Source organism: Caloenas nicobarica, chromosome 14 (genome assembly GCF_036013445.1).
Source record: "Caloenas nicobarica isolate bCalNic1 chromosome 14, bCalNic1.hap1, whole genome shotgun sequence".
Lineage (NCBI taxonomy): Eukaryota > Metazoa > Chordata > Aves > Columbiformes > Columbidae > Caloenas > Caloenas nicobarica.
The window spans coordinates 13518003-13544268 of record NC_088258.1 but is presented as its reverse complement, the minus strand read 5'-3'; the positions used below and the strand labels follow the sequence as shown (position 1 = coordinate 13544268).

The following is a 26266-nucleotide window of genomic DNA, read 5'->3' as shown; positions in this document are numbered from 1 at the left end:
GTGGCATGAAGGGATCTGAGTAGGCAAGAAAGGAGGGGGAGGGAGAAAAGAGATGATAAGGTGGCTTGGCACAGATTGTTTATGGCCTGCAAGAGAGAGCGTTATTCTGCATTCTATAAAACTAGTAGCTTTATCACATCCATGGGTTCTGATATTCAGCAGAGTTGCAAACTTCAACTCCCAGGCTGGTCTTTTAAAGTTGTTCTTAGAAAAAGGCATCAGACATCAAAGATACAGTTACTGTTTTGTGAGAGAGGTATCCCCAGTTGGAGGGTATTTTCCCACCTTCTGTAGGTTATTGGTGTGTGCTTGTTCCCGTGCACAGTTCTTGTTCAGTTTCACCTACTGAATTATCTCAAGGACATTTGCTACTACACGAAGTATATTACAGTTTGGGAACATACACATACAAGATAAAGTCCATCAATATACTGCAGAGATCTAATACAACAGCAGGAAAAAGGTGTTGACAAGCCTTTTATTTTTTTTTGGCACAATGTAGGTCCATTTGATGTATCCTGGATGACAGGAAGTTACTTCTAATGATGAATGAAACGATGAAGAATGAGCCTGGACTTACAATTTCCTGCTTGGCTTTTTGATTACTAATCAGGATTGAGCTAATGTTTTTGTAGAACTACCTATAAAAATACCGTTCTAATCTGCTGTTATTGTGTTCAGAGCTCAATACCGTATGTCTAAAGTTAGGATCGTTTTCCTTATGTGTAGCATTTTTACACTTAACAAAAGTAACCATTTTATCCCACTCACTCAATGAAATGGAGTTGATCTGCAACCTTTTGTGGCTGTCCTTTGTCTTTCCTACCCTAATTGCACTAGCATGATCAGGAAATTTTGTCATCTGTTTATTCACTTTCTGGATTGCCATGTTTAATAGCATAGGCCGTTATTAACTGGTTTTGTCAAAGAACAAATGCCAGATTTTGGACAAGTTTACTTGTTTGTTCTGCCCCCTAATTCTTGAGAAGGAATTGTAGTGGCATTCTCTGAGATCTTAACTTCCATCCAGACTTATTGTCTCTGAAATGTATTTGCAATGTGTTGCAAATACAGCATATTATTATTATTATTTGCAGTCTGCAGGTAAATAAGAGTGACTTAATGATTCCAGTCTCTTTGAGAGTAGGTAGCCCACACTAGGGAGTCTCCCATTTAACGTTCCTATATGCACTAACAAAAAAAACCCCAAATAGTCTTGACTTTCTAAGGATCGGTGTGATCTTCCACATTTTGGGACATGTTTTCCTTCATTTGCAGAACAACCTGGATGGTGAGGCAAAGAGGAAATTGATAACCTGTTTCCCAGAAAATAAGACAGGGTCTTATGTTAATTTTTGCTCCAAAACTTATTACTTTTTTACATGTATAGCTGCCTGGATGCTATTTAATTTGACTTTTTTTAATGAACTGTAACTAGGGCTTATTTTTGGAGTAGGGCTTGTATTTCGAGCATCCTCAAAAATCCTGAAAAATCATGCTAGGCCTCATTTTTGGGGTAGGTCTTATTTTCAGGGGAAAAGGGTATACACAAGGGTATTAACAAACAAACAACCCCCTCCCCCAAAAAGCCAACCAACCAAACCAACCATAAAAAAACCCCAAAGAAACATACAAATAAACCTCCACTTTATAAACAATATGTCTGTAATGTATAGATGATATGCATGTTCATTGCACCTGTTGGTTTACTTTTTTTTACTTTTTAGGTTCAAGAACAGGTAATTCAGGCAGACCTTCTCTCTGAATGTATACTCAAGGAATCAGGAATATTTACTGGAAAATGTAAGTTCTTACATTTACTTTTTCCTTAACCAGCCTCCTCCCTAACATGTTATCAAGGAGGATCTGATTTGTCAGAGCTGTATAGAACTTTGTGACAGATGTCAGGTCTGGAGTAAAGAAGAGTAATTGAATGTTTAAGGCAGAAGCTTTGTTTACTATGGCATTTAGAGCATTATATTGTAACAGTTGGCTTTTAATCTCAGAAAAATAACACTAGCCATTTGCCTAGTCCCTGAATGGGATTTGTAATAGCTGCATCCCTTACCCAGTAATTCTCTTCCGGTCCTGTGTATTTATGTAGACTGACTGAATTTCTCAGACTGGATTGACAATAGAAAGCTAGACCAGAATTTTATATCCATACTTAAAGTAATTGATTTCTTTATCCTGTACAAAACCAACATACTCTGAGCTTGGAGTTGGACTAGAGACCTCCAGATGTCCCTTCCACCCTGCATCAGTCTGAGGATCTATGGAGGCACTGGCATGGTGATGTGAATACCAAACCCTGGTGGAGACCTGCTTCACCCTTTCTTTCCCCTTTGGTTTGAAAATACACTTCGGTCTTGCCTGAGAACTCTTGCGTGCTTGTGCACAAAATGAGTTTAGTCTTAGTAACTGCCTTGAGAATAGCATCTAATATCAATGTAGCCATAGCTCCAAACTTGTCAGCTAATGGAGCTATTTATTTCTTAGTGTCCTTGCAAATGCTGAAGAGATCTTACACCCAGGTGAATTTATGTGTATATCAAGACTTAGTCTCGTGTAAATAGCTACAGCTATTTATAGGTAATTGGGCTGGATGGCTTAATAGCTTTAACGCTTGTTTACTTTACAGACCATCATGGCTGCTGGTGCTTCTTCAGGTATTATCCAACCTGATTATTTCTGGGCTTCTGTAATGTGTGAAATGAAAGATATTTTTAATTTAGAGTGATGGATTTTTATGAAACCTGATCAGATTGGAATATTACTTGTTATGTCTGTATATGCTATTTATACTTTTTCAGGAAGGCATGAAACAGTTGGATCTGAAGATACATGTACAATCTTTTGTCTGCCCCATTTTTCTTTCCTGTTTATTTTCTGGAGATGCAGGCTAATCAAGACTGCTGCTTTTCACTGATGTTCTCCCATTAAAATACTTCCATGTGTCCAGTTCTGACATGAAGATGGTAGCTTAAACACATTAGTAAACCAAATTTGATTTTTGGTTTAACTGTGAGTTGGTGTTCTCTAACAATTTTTGGATTTATGAGAGACTGGATTTATATGAGTCTATACAGTCATTTAGCTGGCAAAAGATGATAGATGGACTTCAGACTAATAGGTCTTCTCTGTGTCAGCATAATTACAAAATCTGTCATGTAACTGCCTAACCATATCGCTGAATTACCATCAGACTACAATCTAAGTAATGAGACACTTGATGACATGCTTGATCAGGAGTTGTGTCGTTACAAGAGAACAAGATGTTGGGAGCCCACTAACGGAGTCTAACACAGATTTACAGAAGATACTGCGCTGTTCCACAGGGGTAGGCATGCAGAGCAGGAAGTATCCAAATACAGCATATAAAGTTATTTAATCTAAACAAAATACACATTCTGCTAATCGTTGGGGCTTACATGTATGCTTGTGTAGGCTCCTTACTTCAAACCAGTAAGTATTAATATGTATATACATATATTGTATATATATTCTTTTATATAGGCCTGCAACTGAATTTTACCATGACCTGGGGAGACTCTCATTACCTTGGACTCACAGGGCTTGAAGTGATAGGAAAGAATGGTCATGCGTTAAAAATAAGTACAGAGCAGATTTCTGCTTCACCCCAAGACTTAAACGATCTTCCAGAGTATACAGGAGATTCCAGAACATTGGAAAAGTAAGTAGCAGAAGAGTTGGATTCTGGATTTTTTTTCCCCCTCATGCCTGTTGTTTCCACCAACTGTTTTGGAGCTTATCAATTTTAGATGCATTTTACATCAAACTTTATAAAGTGACAGGATTATATAAACTTTTATTATGTTAACACATGTTAATGCAAACATGATTTTCATACCATCACTGCTCATTCTGGGATTTCACAAGCTACCCAGGAACAGCTTGTTGTAAAAACATGAATGAGATGTTTCCAAAAGATGGTGTTTGAGTTAGGAAATGCTAACATGCCTGGTTGGTATCTCTGCCAAGGACTTTCCAGGCAGAAATGTGGGTGTTCTGTAGCATCTGTCTATGCATATGCAGTGATATTTATGCAGGTTTTCTGGATAATTTCCAGGAAAATTTTCAAGTTAGCAAAGGGTGAGGATGCATTAGGGACTTGCACAAATAGGTGCTGGTCTTTTGGAAATTCTGCAGCTTTTTTTTTTTTTTTTGGTAATTCCAATGAAGTTTTATACATTGACAAGTATACTTCCTCAAATTAACTTGTGCTTCCTAATTGGCAGCAGTATAGAAATTGTAGGCTATAGGTTTGGAGAGGACTTGGCATTTGTTATTATTGAAGCTGTACTCTGTTGTTTCCAAGTCATATTTCAATTTTAAAGGGTATTTTCAGTTGTAATCCTGTCCTGTGGCATGTTTATGGTCTTGTGAATAAGTTTATGAATTAGGACTTCTCTTTTCACAGTCTTTGAGTCTTCCTTAGAATCTTGTGTTTATCCACATGTACACTAACTCTGTTCTTTGTAAATTCTGCTAATCTGACTAGTACGTATGTCAAGCTTACTTGTATATAATTACTCCATTCTTCTGCCCGTTTGCATTACAGTCTCTCTGTAGGCATCTAAGAAATCTTCCCATGAGATCCCCTGTGATGAAGAGGTTCTGGCGGGGGAATCTCCTCAGGCTCCACCATGATGGACCCAGATGCAAAGAAGTCATTTAGCTTTTCTGTTCATGTCTTATCTTCCCTGAATGGTCCTTCTGCAGCCTGGTCATCTGTTAATCCTACAGAATTTCTGGCAGGCTTTCTGCTGCTGATGTATTTGAGGAATTTTTTTTATGGTACCTTTGGCTTGCTAGCCTTCATACTCTTTTTTGGCCCGTGCAGACGCATTTCCAGAGTTTATGATCCTGTCAACTTAGGGATTTTTGATCATGACTTTTGTTGAAAGATGGCATATAATGATTTTCTTTATCCTGCCACTGAGCCAGGCTGGCTTTGATTTTTCGAGTCCTCCCTCTTTCTAACATCTTTCTTAGTAAGTGGGATACATCTGTCCTGTGCTTCCAGTATGATACCCCTTAATATTGTCTCTAATGTGTGTAATGATTTTGTTTTGTTGTTACTTTTTTTTTATCATAATTTTGGCTTAAGAACCTTTTTGGGCACAAGAAATTGAGGCTTTTTTTGCTTTTGAAAATTCTGCAAGCATGTTGAATTTGAGTACACTACAGTGCTCTTTAGCTGTAGCATTTAGAATAGGTCCTGTGTACTATTCAGTACCAAGTCAAGCATTGTAACGTCTCTCATGGGCTCCCTAATCAGTTCCTCCCTGAAAGAGTCGTTATTCAAATCTTTTTCTTTACAGAACTGCCAAGTCTGGCACTCGTTCTTCCATTAAACTTTTAAATAAATAGTAAGTACATAGGGCAGTGTAGAAAAGTAATTACGGTGGACAATTAATTCATATTCTCCTTTACTCCATCTCTGTGCACCATATTTTGTGGTGGAAGAATATGAAGTCAGAATTCCAAAATGAGGAAATTATGGAATTAACTTTATCTAGCCAGCCTGAAGTCTGTGCTCTTATGAAAAGACAATGTCATGCTGGTAGAAAGCTTTTCTAGAATGTAGGAATGTGCCTGTCTGTGCATGAAGGATGTGAACGAATTCTGCTTCTTCCCCGGGTTATCCAGCTCCTGGTCAGATTCAGTATAGTTGCACTGGTGTAGCAACACACTGCAGAATACCAGATATATTACTTTAGGCACGGAACTATATTAATAAATTATATTGTGTCTGGGCCTTAGAGTTTTGCCTTCAGCCATTTTGGCACAAAGTAGTTGAGCTTTGCCTGCCTCCGTTCACACAGGGGAAAACTAAGGATATTTCTGTTTTTCCTGAAATGGAAATACAGCTAATAGAAATACAGGTTTTTCTTCCCCACACTGTCTTTAATTCAACAATTGCATACTATTTTTTGTGTTTACTGTGCTTTTTAATTGTGTGCACATTGGCACAATGAGCCCTGGATGCAGTGTTTAGAGATGGATTAACACCTAGTAAAGTACCTGATTTTTATGAGAAAAGCAAGCTTTTCAGTTTTTGTGTGGTTTTTGGTTTGGGGTTTTTTTTTTTAAATTTTTCTTCTTTTTTTTTTTTTTCCCCCCAGCTAATGGATTTTTCTCTTTGTAGATTAATAGATGGGACTAATATCACAGTAGAGGATGACCATATGTGGCTCATTCCCTTCTCTTTTGGAGAAGATCATCTGCTCACAATCTATTTTGATAAAATTGAAAGCATTGCAGGGCTTCGCTTTTGGAACTATAATAAATCTCCAGAGGATACCTATAGAGGGGTAAGTAAAAGAAAAGGAGCACTGCCAGCAAAAATATACAGCAATGCATTGGAAAATTGGTACTGTGATAAATGAATATAGCTGCCTTAATGGAACACCATAAATCTTTCTAGATTGTCTGAGTCTGAATTTTGTGGCAGATATAATGCATTTCTGTCTCCACAAACAGCAAATATTGAAAAAAAGCCAGAGATAGTTTAAAGAAATCTTCACAGCTGATTTTTCTCAGAGACACATACAATAGCACATATTATTTTCAAGATATATGGTTCTGAAGTGGTATCTTCTCAGTATCTAGTATTTAGGGCTAGCATATGATTCTGTATTTCCTGGAATACAAGGAATGGTAAAACAGGGAACTCTTCTCCAACAGGAATTCTGTTTAGGTAAGTTACAGGAGGCCAGTCAATCAGTACCACCTTTTCCAAGAAGCAAGAAGAGTCTCTAGAGCTGTAACAGTTATTAGGGAATGTTGACATCTTCAAACAGTTTGGCTAAAGTAGTTCAGCTAAAATTGTACAACATACCTCCTGTGTTCTTTTTCCAAATTGCTTGTTTTATATTTTTTTCATATTGAATTCTTGGTATTGATTGGTAATTGACACCTGTCGGAGATCATGTAACATCTTCCTGGCACTCTGAGTTTGGCTGTCTCACGTTTCATAGAATCATAGAATAGTTTGGGTTGGAAGGGACCCTGTGTTTTCTCAGAAGCTATAGATGCACATGTAATGATAACAAAGAAGCAGTTCCTGTTCACTGCACAGCAAGTTTATTAATCCATTTGTTTCCAGGTCTTCCCCTTCACACATAACTATTGCTTTCTTGATGTCCAAACTCAGTCAATAGATAAGAAGAAAAATGTCAGTATGTATGAAACTAACGAGAGACAGGACACAAAGAATAAGCGAAGTTCTGGAAAAAATCTAGAATTGAAGTTGAAGGCACAGATCCTTCATAGGGTTAGGCAAGATAGTAGCAAAACTTGCAGAACTTCTTCTTTGTGTAAATTTACCTTCCAGGTTGAACACTATGTGAACACTGTATGAAGACTACATAAATAGGAGATATTCCCTCTCCACAACAGAGCCATGGTGTCTTTTAATATCAGCGTGGCATGTTTTTGAGTGCCAAAGACTCCCAGAGGGACAGAGCGTAAGGTCTTTCATTTAAGCTGCAATTGATCAAGATTTTAACATACGACGCCCAATTCTGTAATACATTGCATTAACCCAACATGTTTGCCACATTGGAGGGTTCAGGAGCATGTTGAGCTTTCCATGTAAACATACCCCTTGTATTAACAACTGGGTTTTCGTAGTAAAATCTGCTACTTAATTGATATGTTTTGGCATAAAGGATGGACTCTTCCCTGTGAGAGTGGTACAGCTGTGGGACAGTATGCAGTGATGGGAGACTTTCAAAAATAAATCTGACAAGGGCCAGAGCAACCTGATGGAGCTTTGCAGGTTTCTCTGCTCTTAGCAGGAGCTCTGACTGGAGACATGCAGAAGTTTCTTCCAACCTAAATCTTTCTGTGATTCTGTGTACAAAATGCAATATGAAGAACTCTGTTTAAGTGGTGATTTGGAATGTTTTTCACGACTGTTGTAAGCCCGACATTCTCTAAGGTGGAGCAGGGGAAAAAAGCTTGAACGTGAATTTCCATACCAAATCAGCTCCCTGTATGTGTGTCTCAATTATTAAGGGAGGGAAAGAAATAGCCAAATCCCTAAAATCTAACATGGAATTTGGAGGCCAAACCAAGAAAGAAAGGAAGGAAAGTATATTTTCACAGTTTACTTTGCTAGGTAGAAAACAGAGGTGAGTTCGATCAAGTATGCATGCAGGTGGCACGCCTGTCAGTCCCATAACAGTTATTGGGTACAATTTATATGAGAAGTTCATACCTGCAGTCCTTTAAAAGGATAAAATAAATTATTTGGAAAACCGAAGATGCAACGTATCTGTTTGGCTACAGTAAATAGGCTTTAGACTGTAAACCTGGGGAATCATGACATCTGTCTCTTGAAGAATTGCTGTTCCTTCTAAGAAACAGTCCCTGGCTATGAGATATAGTATTTGCTAGGCAGCTGTGGACTGGTGGATTCTATTCGCAGCTTTAGTATGAGAGGGTAATGGCAGTAAACTGCCAAAATGAAGCCTTGTGTGCTATTTCCAGCTCTATGAAAAATTACCTTGTGAAAGCTTTGTTTTGTGATTTCTAAAATGCCATGTGTGATGGTTGATTGCCTTCTCAGATGATGAAAATTACTTAGAAATGAGGGCTGTAAAGGGCACATAAATATAAGCAGCTGTGGTATAATAGGTAAGATTTCATCTCCAAATCTCTGGACTTCCTATTCAATATGTGTTTCCTATAGTAAAGGGTATTTCAGTGGATTTTTCACCTCCTGTCCTTAGCATGGCAGACTGATTCAACTAGGAAGTAGCATGCAGAAGAATTTCTGATATGAAAAGGGTATTTCCTTTATTTGCTCCCAAGCTTATTAAAGATGAAACACAAATAGTTATTTTTCCATACTTGGTACTCATACAAACATTGCATCCTAATTAATCTCCATGCTGTTTGGAAGCAAACTGAGCAGCTCCTCTAGTCTAGTACAATACCCAGGGTTTTCAAATCAAGAAATATTTGTGTACTTGCTTTTGGGATATTGCATGTGTACCTTACTGAAATTGTAATTGAATAAAAAATTATTTACAAATGGAAAAAATAAGAAAACTGTTATGAATATCAGGTCACTGATAACATACAGGCTTTGCAGAAAACTCTGAATGTTTTTAAGTTCTTCTCGAATAGACACCTGAAATGGGGATTTTAATGATAAATATTGCAAATGTCTTTTTAATAGAAATCCCAATAATGAAAATTAAATATTTGCATACAAAACTAAGTTAAGCTCAAATTATCGTATATCCATCCGTCAGTATAAAATCCAGAGATTAGAAAACTGACTCACATTACCTTTAGATTAAACTAAGTCTTTTGTTAACTAAATGAATCTATTTTAGTTCAGTCCATTAATCGACAAGCTTTAGTCGTAGTGCCAATTACAAGGCCATCTTGTTATATTTCACAGGTATTATTCCTTCCTTAATCAGTAGTTAGTGAAAGACTCAGTGCAATACGTGCTGCTTGTCTGTTGTATTTAACATATTTCAGGGCAAGATGCAGGGATAATTGTTGCTGCATGATTGAATTGTGTGACTGGGATCATGCAGACAACACCAGATGGTGCTAATGGGGGAGAGTGAAGGGGCCAGGCCTCCCTCATCAGCTGAATAAGTATGCCTGAATTATTTAGTTTAATCTTTAGAGGTTGTATAAGATACGCATGCATCTGTGATGTGGACAAGGCTCAATTCTTTCTGCCTGAAGTGGGCACCTCTTCTTTATTCATATGCCCTTGGGTTATGTACAGCACTGCTTGGCAGATGAGTTTGCATGATCCTGGAAAAGTCCAAGTGTCACCTGCCACAAAGATAAATAGAACTGGTGAAATACAGGCTTTCTGTAAATGCAACAGAGACACAAAAGAGCCTGCTCTCGAGAGAGCACAAGGTTATGTGATTTCTTGAAGGCTGGTTTCAGCCAGCACTGAGCAGTCAGGCCTGATCTGGCCTTGCATTCAGATACACGCTGGCTCTGTCTGTCTCCTCAAATCACCTTTGTGACAGATGCTGACTTGAAAGCCACTTCTCTCCATTCTGTTGACGTGTGTATGTTTTGCTGCAGGCTCAGAAATCATAGAATCATTTGAGTTGGAAAAGACCTTTAAGATCATCGAGTCCAACCGTTAACCTCACACTGCCAAGTCCACCTCTAAACCACGTCCCTAAGCACCACAGCTACACATCTTTTAAACCCCTCCAGGGATGGTGACTCCACCACTGCCCTGGGCAGCCTGTTCCAATGCCCAACAGCCCTTTCAGTGAAGAAAGGAAGCTTCAGCTTGCTGAGATCTAGTGAGATGCAGTAATTGAAGGATTGCTTCAATACAGTTTGTTTTTTTTTTTTACCCCAAATCCTCACCTCTCCCATTCCCATCAGTGTCAGCTATGATGGTCTGAATTGTACACTATGGATTGCAACTGGTATCTGCTGGTTTAAGGTTTGTTTTTTTTTTTGCCAAATGATGTCATGCTATAGAGGAATAAGATAAATATAACAAAATTATTGACATTATTTCAGCCTCTGACGTGAATGCAATTGTTTTGGGTCTATTTTATTTTATATTGTCTTATCGTGTAATGTTATGTTATCTTTAAACAAGGCTAAGGTAGTCCATGTGTTGCTGGATGGTCACAGCATCTCCCCACCTGAAGGCTTTCTTATCCGCAAGGGACCAGGCAACTGCCATTTTGACTTCGCCCAAGAAATTCTCTTTCTTGACCATCTGCAGCCCCAGCTGATTAATAAAGTACAAAGGAGGTAAAGTAGGATGTTTTTGCTATCTGAACCACACAATTTCTCTTAACCGTTTAGTATTCTTTCCTATTCTCTGTTGAAGCCACATTCTCTGTATGAGACACATCTGGATGAAAATATGAAGCACTTAGAGCAAAATGTTTCATTGGGTTTTAACTATATACCATTAAACAGATTTTATTGACATCAGAGGGCAATCTAGTCCATAATCACAGGCAGAGGGATTAGGAGTGGTGTTTGTGGAGGCTTAGTTCTTTGGGTTTGTTATCTTCTTTTCTGAATGAGCCAAGGGTTCATAAAGAAACTACTTTGTCTTGGGGTTTTTTTGGCAGGACTGGTTCAAAAAGAATGGAACAAGCAAGTATGGACTATGAAGCACCGTTAATGCCATGTGGTTGTATCCTTCTCTGTCATTTTCTTACTTGTAGTATAGAATATTTTAGTTATATACTATGCTTATGAGTCCTGACCTTTTTGAATATAACAATTTCTGATACTTTAAGGAATTATCAAGATACCAATAATATGAGAAAGGCTTCCATTGAGTATGAATTAGGAATAAATAAATGGAACATAATATATGAATGCGTGACCTCTTTTCAGATACTCTGGTAGCTTTTTCTCCTGACTTTTTTAATCTATCCAAGCTGGAAATAGAGGTCCATTAGCACAGTATCCAGCCAGCCCATCAAAGCGAGAAGTAGTCTGTATATTTTTGCATATCTTTGGGTGTTTGTCTCATTTTATATCTTAAGATTGACCAGAACTGTGTAATATTTTTGCCATTTTTCTTATTGTTTGTTACTTTTTAAGCTTATGTTTTCCTAGATAAGCACAGCACAGCCTTCTGTGATAATACTGTCGTGCCATCCATCTATTTGACAGGCCTTTTAAATCCATTAGGCTATTCTAGCCAAGTTTGGAGACAATGAGGTCCCAACAATATTAAGTTCCTGCCAGTTTCATGAAAATCAGTATCTGGGTAGAGGAAAGAGATACAAGTGAGTGCTCCATTAGAGAAATGGACAGCACAGATTCCATCATTACATTTTCTGCCATTTGGTTTGGGGGCATATTTGCTGGCCAGTTATCACCTGTATAATTCAAAACCAGACAAAGGCATACTCAGGAAACACAGGAAGGCAACAAAGGCTCCAAACAGGAGGTCTGGTGTTAAAAAGTTGCAGTGTATAAGGCCTCTGGTGATTTGACCTTGGTTGAACGCCAAGATGGAAAAAAAACCCACTTGTCGGTCCAGATAAAGGCAGTTAAATGGAAGCAAAAGCCATGCATGGAAGCAAAGGAAAGCCAAAAGATTTATTCCCTACTTCCCATCAGCAGGTGATGTCCGGCCACTTCTCAGGACGCAGGGCTTTAACACACGTAGCGGTTGCTCCAGAAGACAAGTGTCATAAATAACGAATGCCCCCCTTCCTCCTCTTTTCCCTTTGCTTTTATTGCTAGTCAGGCATCATCTGGTATTGTATGTCCCTTTGGACAGTTGGGGTCACCTCTCCGGGCTGTGTCCCCCTGCCTTGCCTACCCCCAGCCCACTGGTGAGGGAAGGGGGAATGTTGGAGAGACAGCAGCCAAAACACTGGTGTGTTATCAACACTTTTCTGGCTACCAATACAAAGCACAGCACTGTGAGGGCTGCTGAGGGAACATTAACTCCATCTCAGCCAGACCCAATACAAGGAGGTGGGATGCACACACTAAAAAAAATTCATTGGTTCTTCATCTGATGGAATAACATATATGAATATATATGTATGTGAACATGTGTATATATGAACATGTATAGACAGATTTTTGCCTAGTTGTACCACCTACAGGTGTCCAGCTGTGTGGGTGTATTATCAATGACAGAAATGGCTGATTTCTTGTCTTAAAATAGTGTATTCAGAGACCATTTTAGACATAGTAAAGTCAGAAGGGAAAAGCAGAACTTTTTCACCCATGGTGTTACGCTCCTAAACTGCAAATAAGAATATCTGACAATGAGGTGTGGGCTGCACAGTCATTTTTGAAACTGCACGTTAAATAGTCTGTTATGACAAACTATCAGTATCAAAATTTTCCTTAATAGTGTTTTGCTTTTTAGTTGTTTTCCAGTTTCAGCTTTTGACAAGTTGGGGTGATCCATACTACATTGGTTTGAATGGACTTGAGCTGTTCAATGAACATGGAGATCAAATCTTACTAACTGAAAACAGTATCCTTCTGCAGAGCAAGGGCCTCTGTCCCTTTCAGATACACACTTCACTCCCCGGCAAATTATCACATTATCGCTCGCTACTTCTTCCAAATTGCCAGTTTATCCCATGTGATTACTCTGCTTGTATTTCTCTATATTTACGTGATGGTACTTGTTTCTGTATGTTTTAATGTGTTCTATATATGTTAAGAACGTTTCTTCTCTGCATAGGATGCTCTAACAAAGCAGGACAAAGTTACAGAAGGGAAGGTTGAAGAATGATATGGTATATTTTGCTATCAACATTTATTTCTTCTATAGTATGGAAGGACCAGGAAGTTTGACAAGCTATAAATTCATAAGAAAAGGTTGACCTCAGTTCTTTGTTATAAAACCTTTCATTGTGCCACAGGAAAGAAATTTTTCATAATTCTTGTTCTGGAGCCTTAGGCTTTTCTGGACACCTGATCCAGTCGTGAAGATACGGGCTGAGACTGAATTTGATTCAGTGTTCCCTGGGTAACCAACAGAGGCAATGAAGGACGTGTTTGAGGGATTCATAGTCATCAGGGTTACACCTCAGTGCTCTGAATCAGCTAAAGTCTCTTAAGAACTGAAACGTTCATACCCCAAAGTATAATTCATGTAGTTCAGTCAGATGGAAGAAACAGAGTTTTAGCCAACTAGATAAAATGCATGGAAGCTGCATGAATTGTATGTCCCTAAGGATCCCCATTGCCTAATAAATAGAGGATACAATGAAAAAGGTAATAAAGGCTCTTTCCTGAGTGCTATTTTTATTTGTACCTTGTATGATGCATGATGAACTTGAAACATCGGGAGTGGAGAAGAAGCATTTTGAGATTGAAAAGCGATAACAGATTGTTTTTAAGAACAGGGGATCTTTAACTTAGTTTTTAAATGGTTTGTCTTTACAGGACAATACAATGCCAGGTAAAGATACCTCTGCTTGTTTTGAATGATCTCCTGTTTCTGCTTGTGTTGTTGTGTTTCTGCTGTAGTGTTGCTTGGATATAGTAGGATCCAAAAAGAGTGTATTCGTCTTAATGCGGTACTAACTGGGATAATTCAGTACTGAGTCTGGAGCAGGCTTTTCTTAAACAGCTGAAGCACTGCTGTGTTAGTTCTTAATTTCTTTATAAATACTTACAGTCAGGCATTTTAGAAAGCAGGACAAGGGGAAATTAACGTTCCTCAAACTGGATTGCTATGGATTTATCATTCTGAAGACAGCACCATCCATCCACATTTCTTTGCATGTCTTTAATACAGATATGTTTTTAACATAAATGTTCTCTTATGGAGAAAATCTGGTTACTTCAAACCCCTGTTCAGTAAAAGGTTTAATCTTTCCCCCTAAAAGAACTGAAAGACAACCTTGTTAGGCAGTTACTGATTTTCATCACAAGTCCTGAGGAACCTGAGCACAACCTAGTCTGACTGACTACTTCCCGCAAGGTTACTTTTCTTGAGGTATGTTTCATATGAGGAGTTTTCACAAGTTTGTGCAAAAAAAAAGAGTCTTTGTCACAAAAAAACCTCTGAAGTGCCTATTCCTGATAAGGGAACTTTATTGATGAAGTCATAAATACAGATTTGAAAGTAAATTAAATGCAGCTAGTTATTTCAAAAATAGGAATAAATTAATTTTTAATTCCAGAATCCATAATGGTTGTACTGCTTTTAAAAATGTGTGTCCAAGTTCCTGAGCTACCTGTGTTAAGTACTTGGAGTATTTTTAAGTTTTACTGCTGTAGTGGTGATTACTCGCTCATGGAATCTGGAAGAGCAAGTGTGAACTTTTAAATATGGTGTTTCTGAAATGTACTTCTCAGTTATTTGCACTTAAAGTTTTTTTCAGATATTGCTGCTTTTCCAGATAGTGTCAACATTTTAGAAGATGTATCTGGAGACATTCGAACTCCAGACAAACTCATTGACAGAGTAAATGACACAACTGATGGCAGACATATGTGGCTTGCACCAGTTCTTCCTGGCTTGGTACATTTTCCCTTTTCATTCCATTTTAGTGATGGGCATAGATGTAGCTAGAAGCATAAAGGAAAGGGGAAGCATGCATAATTTTTAGATAAATTTGATATTAGTAAATGATGCTAAATGACTGCGTTTTAGAAGAAGTTCTTTTTATTCCAGTTTCTCTTCACTACACAGATAGCAGCAATATAGATTTCCCAGGTTTGTAATCTCCTCCTGTCTCCATGGTGTAACAGCAGAGGAATTTCCAAGGCTAGCATAGATGTTTTTGCAGTTATGATAAAGACACAGAAGAGTTTAATATGCATGGTTTGTGCAATAAACACCTTTCAAATGGGAGCTGACTGGGCTCTTAAACTCATTTTTGCAAAAAGCAATGAATGTTATTCCAGTAGTGAGAATTTTTTAAATCTCATCTGTGTTGAATTCAAATTCATGAATTAGAGATGACAGACTTGGTATTTCACGTCCTAAAGTGATTCAGCCCTTTTAGAAGCCCCATGTTTAAAATGTGGGGTATCAGATATCTAAGCAGGAAAAGCAGAATAAACTTAAATGAGTTCTGGCTTTGTTTTGGGAGACAATTTTTTTGGAGCCTGTTATGGACATCATTAAGATGTGTGTAGTTCTTAGAAGAGGATGAATTTTGGAAGTAACAAAATGTAAACCTGGCGTTTGATATGTTGTAGCTTACTGTATTAGATGAATCCTTACTCCATATGTTACAGTTAATTAATTAGAATATTAAAAGCAGGGAATTGAGTCTATTTTGAGAATACTTCATTATATGTTGTAATGCGGTGGGTATAATTAAGTTAAAGCTTTGAAGTGTACTTGGGAAAACCGACCGCTTGCATTTCTTAGGAATATGGAAGGTCTGTGTGATAATGCTTGAGGCTCCAACTGTGTAGATCCCACATCTTGAATCCTGGTAATTAATTTGATGGGATGCTCAGATATCCATTATAACATCATGAATGATTGATTTGACAGCCATCTGACTGTGCTCATGTCCTTATAAATATGTGCTTGCAGAGGCTATTTCATTTTGGCGAAAGGAAAATAACAGTAGCTGGGGTTCTAGCGCAGATGCACACGCTGTTGTGTGTTCTTATGTCTGACACCAAAGTACTGTAGAAGAACTTGAGATACCCGTTTTAAAAGGGTAAATTGATAAAGTGTGATATGCAGGAGGGAAGAGTAAGCAATTTAATGGCACTTTCGGTACTTAAACTGTAGCAAATTATACCTTTTCAAGATCCACATAATACTTTTCTCACTTCCATCTTCCATGGTGTGGTGGTACAGCCGGGAAGTGTAAATGCAGTCAGCCTGTTCATGATCACCCTCTGTAGCTGGGATGCTGAACCAGAGCTTGCGGATACTTACATCCTCATTGCCAGGCTGCTTTGAAACGTGCTGGTTGCCTAGAAAGCTGAATTAACTCTTTACTATACTAGAAGGTTTGAAAGCTTTAAGGAAATTTTATATTGTAGCCTTTATTTACCTTTCTAAATATATTTTCCTTTCTAATTTTAAAAGTGTTTTGGTATTTTTCAAATTTATTACTAATACAGGTACAATTTCATTTCTTTGTTCCCATGTTTCTGATCGTTATTTTATTATTTTGCTTGGATGTATTGTCCATCAAATTTATCATTTGCTGTGAGACTTACCCTTGCTATCGGAGACTGTGCCCAAATTGTCTTCTGGCAAATCACAGATATAAACATTTCTATTGATCACATCTACCTTTCTTTCCTCAGTGAAAAAAATGAATAATGGTTTAATACAGCTAACAATATCTTCTCCAATGCATCAAAGGATTAAAACTTCAGAGGATTCTAATATGAAGCTTAAGATATATTGGCCCAAAGTTGATATAGTCGCTCATAAAAGGAATACCATAGAATTAGCTGTAATAGGCAAGATTGGTTTCCTACAGCCTAATCTTTGGTCTTAACATCTTGATGTTAATGTCACTGAAAGTAAAATGAACAATACGTCAAGCAATAATTGTTTAGCAAGCATCTGGAGAATTGTCTCTACTTTCCTATTAGTGTACCTCACTCAAAAACTGCACAATTTCTGCAAGAGCTTTCAAAGTCAGGGGATATAGGAGAAATTTAAGGTTCGCAAATAGAAAGGTGGAATTCATTCTTATTTCGTAGAAATGAGATTAGGATAGGATAGGATAGGATAGGATAGGACACCAGCTTGTCTTATCCTGTGGTGCCTGTCTGTATTTGGTTGATGAAATACTCAACAAAGTGCCTCTCTACCCCACTTCCAACTGACCAGCGGTGCAGGATGGCGAGCACAGGGGTAGGTGCCGTCTTCTGGTGACTTATATGATACTTATATTTGAGAGGGCAGCTCTGGGATAGAGACAACACCTGGGAATTATCAACAGAGATGGCAGCTGAACTGAAATCCTTAGCATCAGGTATCTGTTCTCTAGCTATATCTCTTTAAATACAGACCTCTTTTGAGGCAACATGCATGAGAATGTAATTTCTTTGGGGAATTTGTGCTGTTAAATATAAACTGATTCTCTTTTACAGGTGAATAGAGTATATGTCATTTTTGATGTGCCTACTACTGTGTCAATGATCAAGTTATGGAATTATGCCAAAACACCTCAGAGAGGTGTGAAAGAATTCGGCGTAAGTAATTTTTGTATCCATTTTGTATGCTCTGGTGAGTCAGCTTGCTTGATTGCTGCACTTATTTTCACAGTTTACTGAAGTGTGATTCCATATAATCTCAAAGGATGGGATTCATCTCATTTAACTCTGCATCTGGTATTAAAATGACTAATCTATGCCAGTCATCTGTCCTCCCTTTCTTGTCTGGGGAAAGAACACTTTATCTGATTTTTTTTTTTTTTTTTTTTTTTTTTTTCCTTAGATAATTCTCTTAAGGTAGGATAATGCTTTCGTTTTTCCACTGACTATAGAGCAAGCCTGGAAGACTAGTTTAAACTACAAATCCAAGTTTTAGGCAGCTCAAGTGAGGTGAAATTCATTAATTCCTAGATTTAAGAGTGATTCACTCCAGTTAATAGAATGGCAATTATGTAAAACATGAAATCCGTTTTTAATTACCTACTTGAAAGCTGCATTATAAACATAAGTGAGAAGACCAAAACTTGGAAAAAAAAATCAAAATTCAGCAGCAAATAGAGCGAAACGGAAGATTTGAGGAACATAAGCTAAACGAATCACCAGACTTGTGAAACAAATGGGGCAAGATGATTTGTAGTTAATTGATAGAGACAACTGCTGAAGGCAGTGCCTGATTTCTGGACGGTTTTGTTTGTTTCTTAAATATCTTCAGCTTCTGGTGGATGACTTGCTTGTGTACAATGGGATTCTGGATATGGTGAACCATGTAGTGTCAGGCATCCTGCCAACCTGTGAGCCAGTGGTCCCGTATCACACCATTCTCTTTACAGATGATGAGAAGATTTGCCATCAGGAGAAGAGAACTATTATTAGGTATGTGAGTGCATCTTGACTGGAAGAAAGAATCTTGTTTTCAAAAAATGATTTTATGTGACTAATATCAGCAATATGTATATTGCTATAGAAAATTCCCTTCCAAAGCATACTCAGCCTCACTTAGTGAGAAATAACCAATAGTTTTCTAGATAGTAGGGCGAAATTACCAGCTTTATTTGTAAGCATTTTTTTAGCACTTACTGGGATTCATGATCCTTATTTACATATGTTTTCATGGAAGCCTATAGTAATAAACACAAAAGAAAGAAGTTAAGCTTCCTTAGAGAAGAAGTAATAAATCCCAATGATATTACATAGAGAAAAAAAAATTTGAAGGTAATGAAAAAGAGCCGAACATCAAAAGTAAAGGAAAGAAAGTCCTCTGATTTGGTACAGATACTAAATAAGGAATCAGAATTCTACTATTTTTTAAGTGTTTTAAAATAATGAACTTCTTAAATGATAAATGAATTGCATTCAGAGGAATGACACTTTGAAACCACTAAGTTGACAATCTCACAGAAAGTATGATGAAATGCAGTGAAAAATGTACTTAGATTTAGAAGGTCAGGATAGATAGGGTCTAAAATCCAGTGCCTAAAAAGGAAAATAAGGATTGGAAGAATAATTTCTTTTAAATGAGATTGAAAAGTGAAAAATCAAAAGCTCATAAAAATAAATGCTTTCTTATACATTGCACAGCTAACAAATAGAATGTTTTGCATGTATATCACTTGGGAAAAAAGGTGACAGTTTTGCATTCAAAAATGGCACATAATTCGTTCAGAAGAATATTCAAAGATTTAGAAATAAGTGGAAGAAACGTAAGCTGTCCTGATTAAGAGCAGAAGTTCACATTTACCCACGGGCTTTGTTTTCCCGTGGTTCTCTAAAGCATTGGCTGTTGGCCACTGGTACTGTCAGATGTTAAAATAAGTTATTATTACTTGGATGTATTGTGTTAGACTCATGTTTTTGTACAAGTGGCTGTGTTGTCATGGTAAAATTTGGAGGTAAATAATTTTTCAAGTGAAAAAGTTACTGAAATGAAAATGTCTTGAGGAAATATGAGTTTTGAGACTTTTTTTCACTGAGATATGAAAAGGAGGAGGAGAAACAAACCTTGGCTTTCTTAGTTTAATGTCTTTCTATGAGTAAAGTTATTTCCTTGGAAGCAGAGAAGCACCTGCTGAATCATAGATCTTTTTCACATAACTTCCTTGGCACATATAATATTTGTAAGACATACGTCCTTTGATTTAGTTTTAAGAAGGGTATATTTTGGAGTCACACAAACTGCTTGATCTGTTTTCCAGTCAAGAACATGCTGAGTCTCTTCTCTTGTCGACTTCTGTGCAGGAGCTTTCTTGGTCTTTCTTCTTAGACTGTTTTGTTATCTCCTTTTCCTTTTTTTTCAACTACTACCCTACTAAAATATAGGGTACTTCAGCAATAGAAGACAAATCTCTCGCTACATGCTGGATAATATCCCTCCATTTTAAAAGTGCTCTTGAGCTTTTCTATGTTGTTACTTCTGATTTTGGCCTATTCTATTTCACATGTCACTGTTCAATATTTTATGAACCCTGAACTTGAGTCTGATATGATCATCAATAGCATAAGTTCTGATTTACTTTGGTATTGGTTCCCTGTTTCACTCTGACAGTTTGAGACACATTACATTTTTCTTCAAAAATAGAAACCTATTTTTTGTGGTATTTGTAGACAAAAGAAAAGTACACTTATTTTTTCCCAAATGTATGGGTGTTTTGTTTTTGTCTACTTGAAAGGGAGATGTTATTAGTGATGTTTTCTTTAGCTTTCAATTCAGCTCATATTTTTGTAATTTAATTTAACTTTGAAGTTATTACTTCTTTCCCAAAAAGAAATTGTTAAAATTTTGCAGTAGCCTGCAAACAAGACTTGTCACAGTAAATGAAGTTTCTTTAGTTCAGAAAATTTTCAAGTAATACTAATTACAAAACAGTGTTAAGTTCCATGTAGGGATTTTTATACCCTCTTTATACAGCACTGATTTAAAATCTCACTTTGGTTAATGTGGTTCAAGCTGTGTAGGCAGGCAAGAAAATTGCAGAGTGAATATGATATTTATATTTGAATGTGTGCCTGAATGAATGCCACTAATTAAAAACTGGCAAGAAGTCCTTCAAGTGGACACAGACGGAATGCCTTTGTTTCTGGATAGTCTCATATAATGTGCTTCAGAGCTTTGTTTAGCCTCTAGGACCTGAATAACTTATTTGGTGACCTTTTCCGTGACTCTCATAACTTTTCACAATGTTGATTATTTTGGCTGTTGTACTGACTTTAATCTTTTCAGCAATCACGTGGGCGATCAGGATGTACGAATGATGAATGAAAATGAGATCGTCACAAACAGCAAAAAGAAGCAGGTTGTGGCTGATCCAGGTTAGTTCTGTCTTCTACAGTTTTCTTCTGCTCACTTTCTACAGAGATAATATGGACAGTGAACATTGTTATAGACCTAAACTGGGAAAAGTGGAGAGACTTACACCTCTTTTATATACTTAGGTCTACTTTTTCTGTCATAGGAAGGCAAACCAAGAATGTCATACTCTGGTGGATTTTTATTCTATATCTGAATCTGAAAGTGGATGATATAAATCAAAAACATATGTGACATGTAGTCATAGCTTATACCAACACGTACACAGAAGTCCTCAGGAAAGAAACTGGCTGAAGATAAACTGAGAACTGGTGTTAATTGTGCAGGTTCATAGATAGCTTGTGGAATAATAGGCTCATTGCATCCACACTGGCCTTCCAGGCAGCTTTAGAGATGATGCGTATGTTTCAGAATTTGCTGCTTGTTGCTCCTCAAGCAAATCCAAAATCATGATTAGTGTAACAAGAGGGAAAACCATGTGGACTTTACTCTTCCCACTGTCTCTCTTGTTGGTCTTTTCTCTTACAAAGTGATAATTAAAAAGACAACCTCTTTTTTTTTTTTTCCCAAGGAGAAAGAGTAGATTGTGTTTATAGTCTGAAGAGTCCCAGTCATTCATTATAAATTACTCAAAATAGCTCCCTAAATACGTTACAAATTCTCAGCCAAACTGGTGTATTGAAGATTGGTTTTCTCTCCTGAGCATGACACTTTCTCCAATTAGTTCCTCTGGAAAGTGTTACAGAAATTATTTGATGGCTTTTAATAACAGTTCTGTAGGAAAAGGATTTGAAATGCCATTGCCTGTACAAATGCAGCTTCAAAGTTATTAGTGTATCAGCCCTAGCTGCATCAAAATTATTTTGAACATCTCTGTGCCTGTTGTAAGGACATCCTGGGTTCCAGTGCAGCCATACCCTATGTCCAATAAAAAGTAACTGTCATTTGCATGGCCATCACATATTGTCCAAGCATTAAAGACATAGAATGGCTCTGAACTCATCAGTTGAGGATTGCGTATTGCCATCTGCTCCATGTCTCTTCTGTAGTACTGACTGGTATCAGCCAGATAACAGATTCGCAGAATGATTTGCGTGGAGGAGACCGCAGGGCGTCCCTTCCTGAGAGAGTGTCCCATCTCCTACTCAAAACAGTGTCAACATTGAATTCAGACCAGATTTCACAGGAAAGTGATACTTAGAACTGTGAAAAAATTAGCAGCACTCAGTGTCAATGTAAGGAACATTATTGAGAAGAGGAGCTGAGCCTTCATTCTGGGATGGGATGAGAAATGGGCATGTTTCTTCCTCATTTTAGTCTGCGGCTTCACTGTTAACACAGGTACAGTCTTAAAACAGCACTCAATTTTCCTTAACAGCTTTGCGTCCAAAAACCTGCATACGTGAAAAAGGACAGAGGAGGAAAAGATAACAAGGGTTTGTGATTGGAAGGTCCTGAATACATCCAGCCCTAAATAACTGCAATCTAGATGTCCAAGATATTTATCATCCAAATGGAAGATTTTCCATATATGCTGCTGCTGAACCACCTCCTGCCTTATGAGAGATGTTTTATTTGCTACAGGAAATTTTCTTCAGTAATGAAATTTAAAGCAGGAATTCATTTTTCTGTTTGTTTAAAATTGTTATTATCTGTCTGGGTTCCCTCCCTCCCCCCTTAATTGAAAATCCAGGGAGGAAGGAACATAAAGGAGCGAGAACCTTATTGCTGACAACTGTTCCTGCCAAGTATGAAGAACTTGCGTGAAGCAGGATGGGTATAACAAGAGGTCTTTCAGAGTATTTCTCAAGCTTTAATTCTTAAATCCTGCCTGATGACAAAGCTCCTCACTAGAAAAAAAACAAAACAAAACAAACTGTCTGCTTTGTTTCTGGTGCCTGTAAATAGTTCTTTGGGAAATGCAGTTACTAGAGGAAAGACTCTTTACGTCCGTTTCTGAGCTGCCGTGGTATGTTTTGATGCTGTGGCTCTCTAGGGGCTGACACTGTTCCTGACGTCTGGAGAGGTTCCACTGGGTGTGGAGAAGTGTGATGAATGCTTTTAGAAAGTGGAGATCAGGAAGTGGCATTTCTCAAAGTTAAATAAGTAAGTCTCAGCTGTCACTTCTTTCATCTTTTGCAGTGAAATAATTATTTCTTCCATTACCAAGAAAAAAGCAAAATAGGTGTTTTGCCTGAAGTGCCATTGACAGGCGCTCTACACATTCTTCAGAGTCCTCCTGCCACAGAGCAATGCACTTTTCTCCTTTTTGGCCTGAGTTTGGTTATATGAACAAGGAGGCCATACCTCTGTGCTGCAACAACCAGATCTGTTGCCAGCAACATACCATCACTTTTGAGAAACGGTAAATGCATTTTAACTTGCAGAAGGTAAGGAGTGAACTGCATTTTCAAACACAAAATACCCTGCATTTGTAGTCATTTAAAGAAAAACTCTAACCAAATAATTATGCTGCAGAATTTGTAGCTATGCAAATGTACTTCTCTCTGAAAATTTGTCAGTTGTGACAATCTGTAAATCTCCTCCATTGAAGATTCTTCCTTTCTCATTTAGTAGAGCTCGCTCATTGTTTCCAGAGAGAACTGAACACTCTGAAGTTGGTATATGTTTTAGACGTGAAACAGAGAGATACTCTTGCAGCTCCTGATACAGGATCAAAATGTGCTGCTTCCCTTTCTGTACTAAGTCAGGAGTGCAGTATCTTGTATATTTACTTACAAAAAACATACTTCTTAACTGTTTTTTTGCTAAGCTGAAAAGACACAACATAGCAATGCATTTCTCAGACTTCTGTGTGTTGATGGAGCAACAAAAATGTATTTTGTACTAAATACAAACACTTCTAAATGTAAAATTGTGTATGTGAGTATATTGTACTGTGTTTAAAGGCTCTTCCCAAACTGCGCTGACAAATGGATCCTCTGTTCTGAGAACTGTCACCCTTAGTGTGTTTACCAGTGTAGCATTACCAACAAAAAAGTTCTAATTTTTGCTCCAAGTCAGATAACCATTACATGCAGCTCCCAAACGAAGAAGAGGAGGAGCTGAAAGGAGGGTTATTGGTAGGGTCAAACCAAATAGAAATGTTTGCCTTTGGAAGAGGAGAGGCTATAGCAAGTTTTTTATGACACAATCACAGATTTGCAATGTAGGCAATCTCTAGATGAGATGAGACCTGTTGTATTGTTTGTTTTTCTGAGAAAATTTTATTGAATGTGAAGAGAAATGAAATCTGTTGTGTTTCCTGGCACAGAATAGCATCCTTCTTATTGATCAGAAAAGGTATGAGCGGGAGAGGACTTCCTATGCTCATCTGTCTTCTCTGTATCTGTCTGGAGCAGCACAAGTCCTGTGCGATGGACTAATGATTTTTCAACCCTAATCCTTCGAGTTAACTCTGGGTTTTGTAAATTATTGCCAAGCACTTGGTCAAGCTCAGATGAGTCACAGTTCTCTCTGTCGTCTGCTACTCTGCCACCAACTCTTCCTCACCGGTCAGCTGGTAATTCAGCCAGCTTTCACACCTTTTGCCTCTGGAAATCTGGATCCAGTACAGCTTGCTTGGCACAGAATAGTGGCTTGGACCTTCCACCAACCTCTCCCAGCGGCTTCTTTCACCCACAACTGCCACACTGTGGGAAGACCATGAAAGTCTTTAAAATATTTTCAAAGAACTGTTGAAGTTGTGGAACATCATCCCCTGCAGCGTCTCTGTCTGAGAGGTTTGCCAGCCTGCTGTCTGGGCTGGGGTGACATATGCCACCAAGGCAAAGCCTAATGAAGTCCTTGATTCTAGTCAGTCAAATATAGAAAGTAGCATAATGTTTAGAAAATACTTCATTATTCTCTGTGGAGTAGATGTCAACATTTGCCCTTCTAATTGGAGCTGAGATGTAATGACCCTTTATATAACCAAAGATAATTAAGTCCCCTAGTCAGCCCTATATACTCAAACGTAGATACTTGATTCATTGCTACAGTGAATTGGGGTTTGAAAAAAAAAAAAAGTTTTATTCTATTTTTCACCTTTTTTTAACTAACTAGTCACAAGTAGATTTAAGTCAGACTGGCATTTACAGGAGGGAAAAGAGGAAGAGTAAACACACAATCAAGAAAATCCCTGCAGAGCACTTCAGTCAATGTCAGACAATTTCAGCAAGAGTAATTCAGCAGGAAAGTGCACAGTAAGATCATTCGACATTGTCAAAAGCATGCCAAAGGAAAAGGAAGGATTAATATGAATTTTTGCTAAAGCCTTTTATGTAAATTATTAAACTTTGACCCAGTTCCAATTTCTGGGCCACTCGGAAACCTTTATGTCATAGTTACCTTTACCTGGTGTGACTTGCTTTAAAGGGGTTTGATCAAGATAACAGAAATCAGTGAGTTTGTCCCACAATGACACTGAGAAGGGCAGATGATAAAGAAATAATCTGTGAGGAAGTACATGTCATGCTGCCTACTTTTTGATCTTTAAAACGATATTTTTATCAGTCTTCACAGTGTAATCTGAAAACCAGGATGCCTGAGAAGGCCTGCAGCTTCTGTTTTCAGTTTCTGCCTTTTTGTGGTTTAATCCAGCAGGATTTAAACGGCGGTGAGAAGCACCTGTCTGTGGACAAGGGAGCAAGTAGGGGTGCAGACAGTGTAAGAGGCAGCGTAGAAGACCTCGTAGAAGACCTCCTCATTTTGGAGGATGAACCCATATGAGCTACATGGGGAGCTACATACAGCAGCTAAATTAAACAGCCCTTCTCATGGCTTAGGCTGGACCTGGACGTAAAATTGCACTACAGCATCCTGCTGAGGTGATGCTGTTTTCTATAAGATTTCCTGGTCCTGCTGGACTTTTACCATGTTCCTGGTGTGTTGGTCGTTTCCCATAGTGCTGTTCAGTCCTGTCATTTCAGGGATGTGTGCCAGACTGGTAACATCTGCAAGAGCCTGACAGTGCCGGTGAGTGACTGGGTGTTGTGAGACTGGACAGAGATCTTGTAAACCAGGTAACACGTGGGACAACCAGAGATAGCTGTCAGTGAGGATGAGAGCAATGGGTGGGAGAAGTTGAATGTTGAGTCTTTAAACCCTCTTACGTTACCAGGAAAAGCTCACCTCTCAGCCTAAGTCAGGTGAGAGCAAACATGAAGTGCTGTATTGACATCTGAATTCTGGCTCATGCAGGGAATGAAGTCTGCTTTTCCTTTTGTTGAGTCAATGGCTTTTACTCTGTAAGAAAGAAACATTTCCCATTCCCACCTGCTGTCTGCCTCAGTAATCCTCACCATTGGATGCATCTCTATATGGGCCTAG

General features: G+C 38.0%; 1 protein-coding gene across 3 annotated transcripts in view; it reads left to right on the top strand.

The window, feature by feature from the left end:
- Nucleotides 1-23812, top strand: part of KATNIP (katanin interacting protein) — a 57339-nt gene extending 33527 nt beyond the window's left edge. For all 3 annotated transcript variants that reach the window (XM_065645045.1, XM_065645047.1, XM_065645044.1), the window contains exons 16-26: nt 1728-1803; nt 3517-3694; nt 6173-6338; nt 10637-10794; nt 11124-11188; nt 12896-13006; nt 14871-15010; nt 17569-17670; nt 18344-18504; nt 20849-20937; nt 22314-23812. In XM_065645045.1, coding sequence (XP_065501117.1) covers nt 1728-1803; nt 3517-3694; nt 6173-6338; nt 10637-10794; nt 11124-11188; nt 12896-13006; nt 14871-15010; nt 17569-17670; nt 18344-18504; nt 20849-20937; nt 22314-22366 — 1299 coding nt within the window. In that variant the 3' untranslated portion in view covers nt 22367-23812. The remainder of the gene's footprint in view (nt 1-1727; nt 1804-3516; nt 3695-6172; nt 6339-10636; nt 10795-11123; nt 11189-12895; nt 13007-14870; nt 15011-17568; nt 17671-18343; nt 18505-20848; nt 20938-22313) is intronic.
- The last annotated feature ends 2454 nt before the right edge of the window (nt 23813-26266 follow it).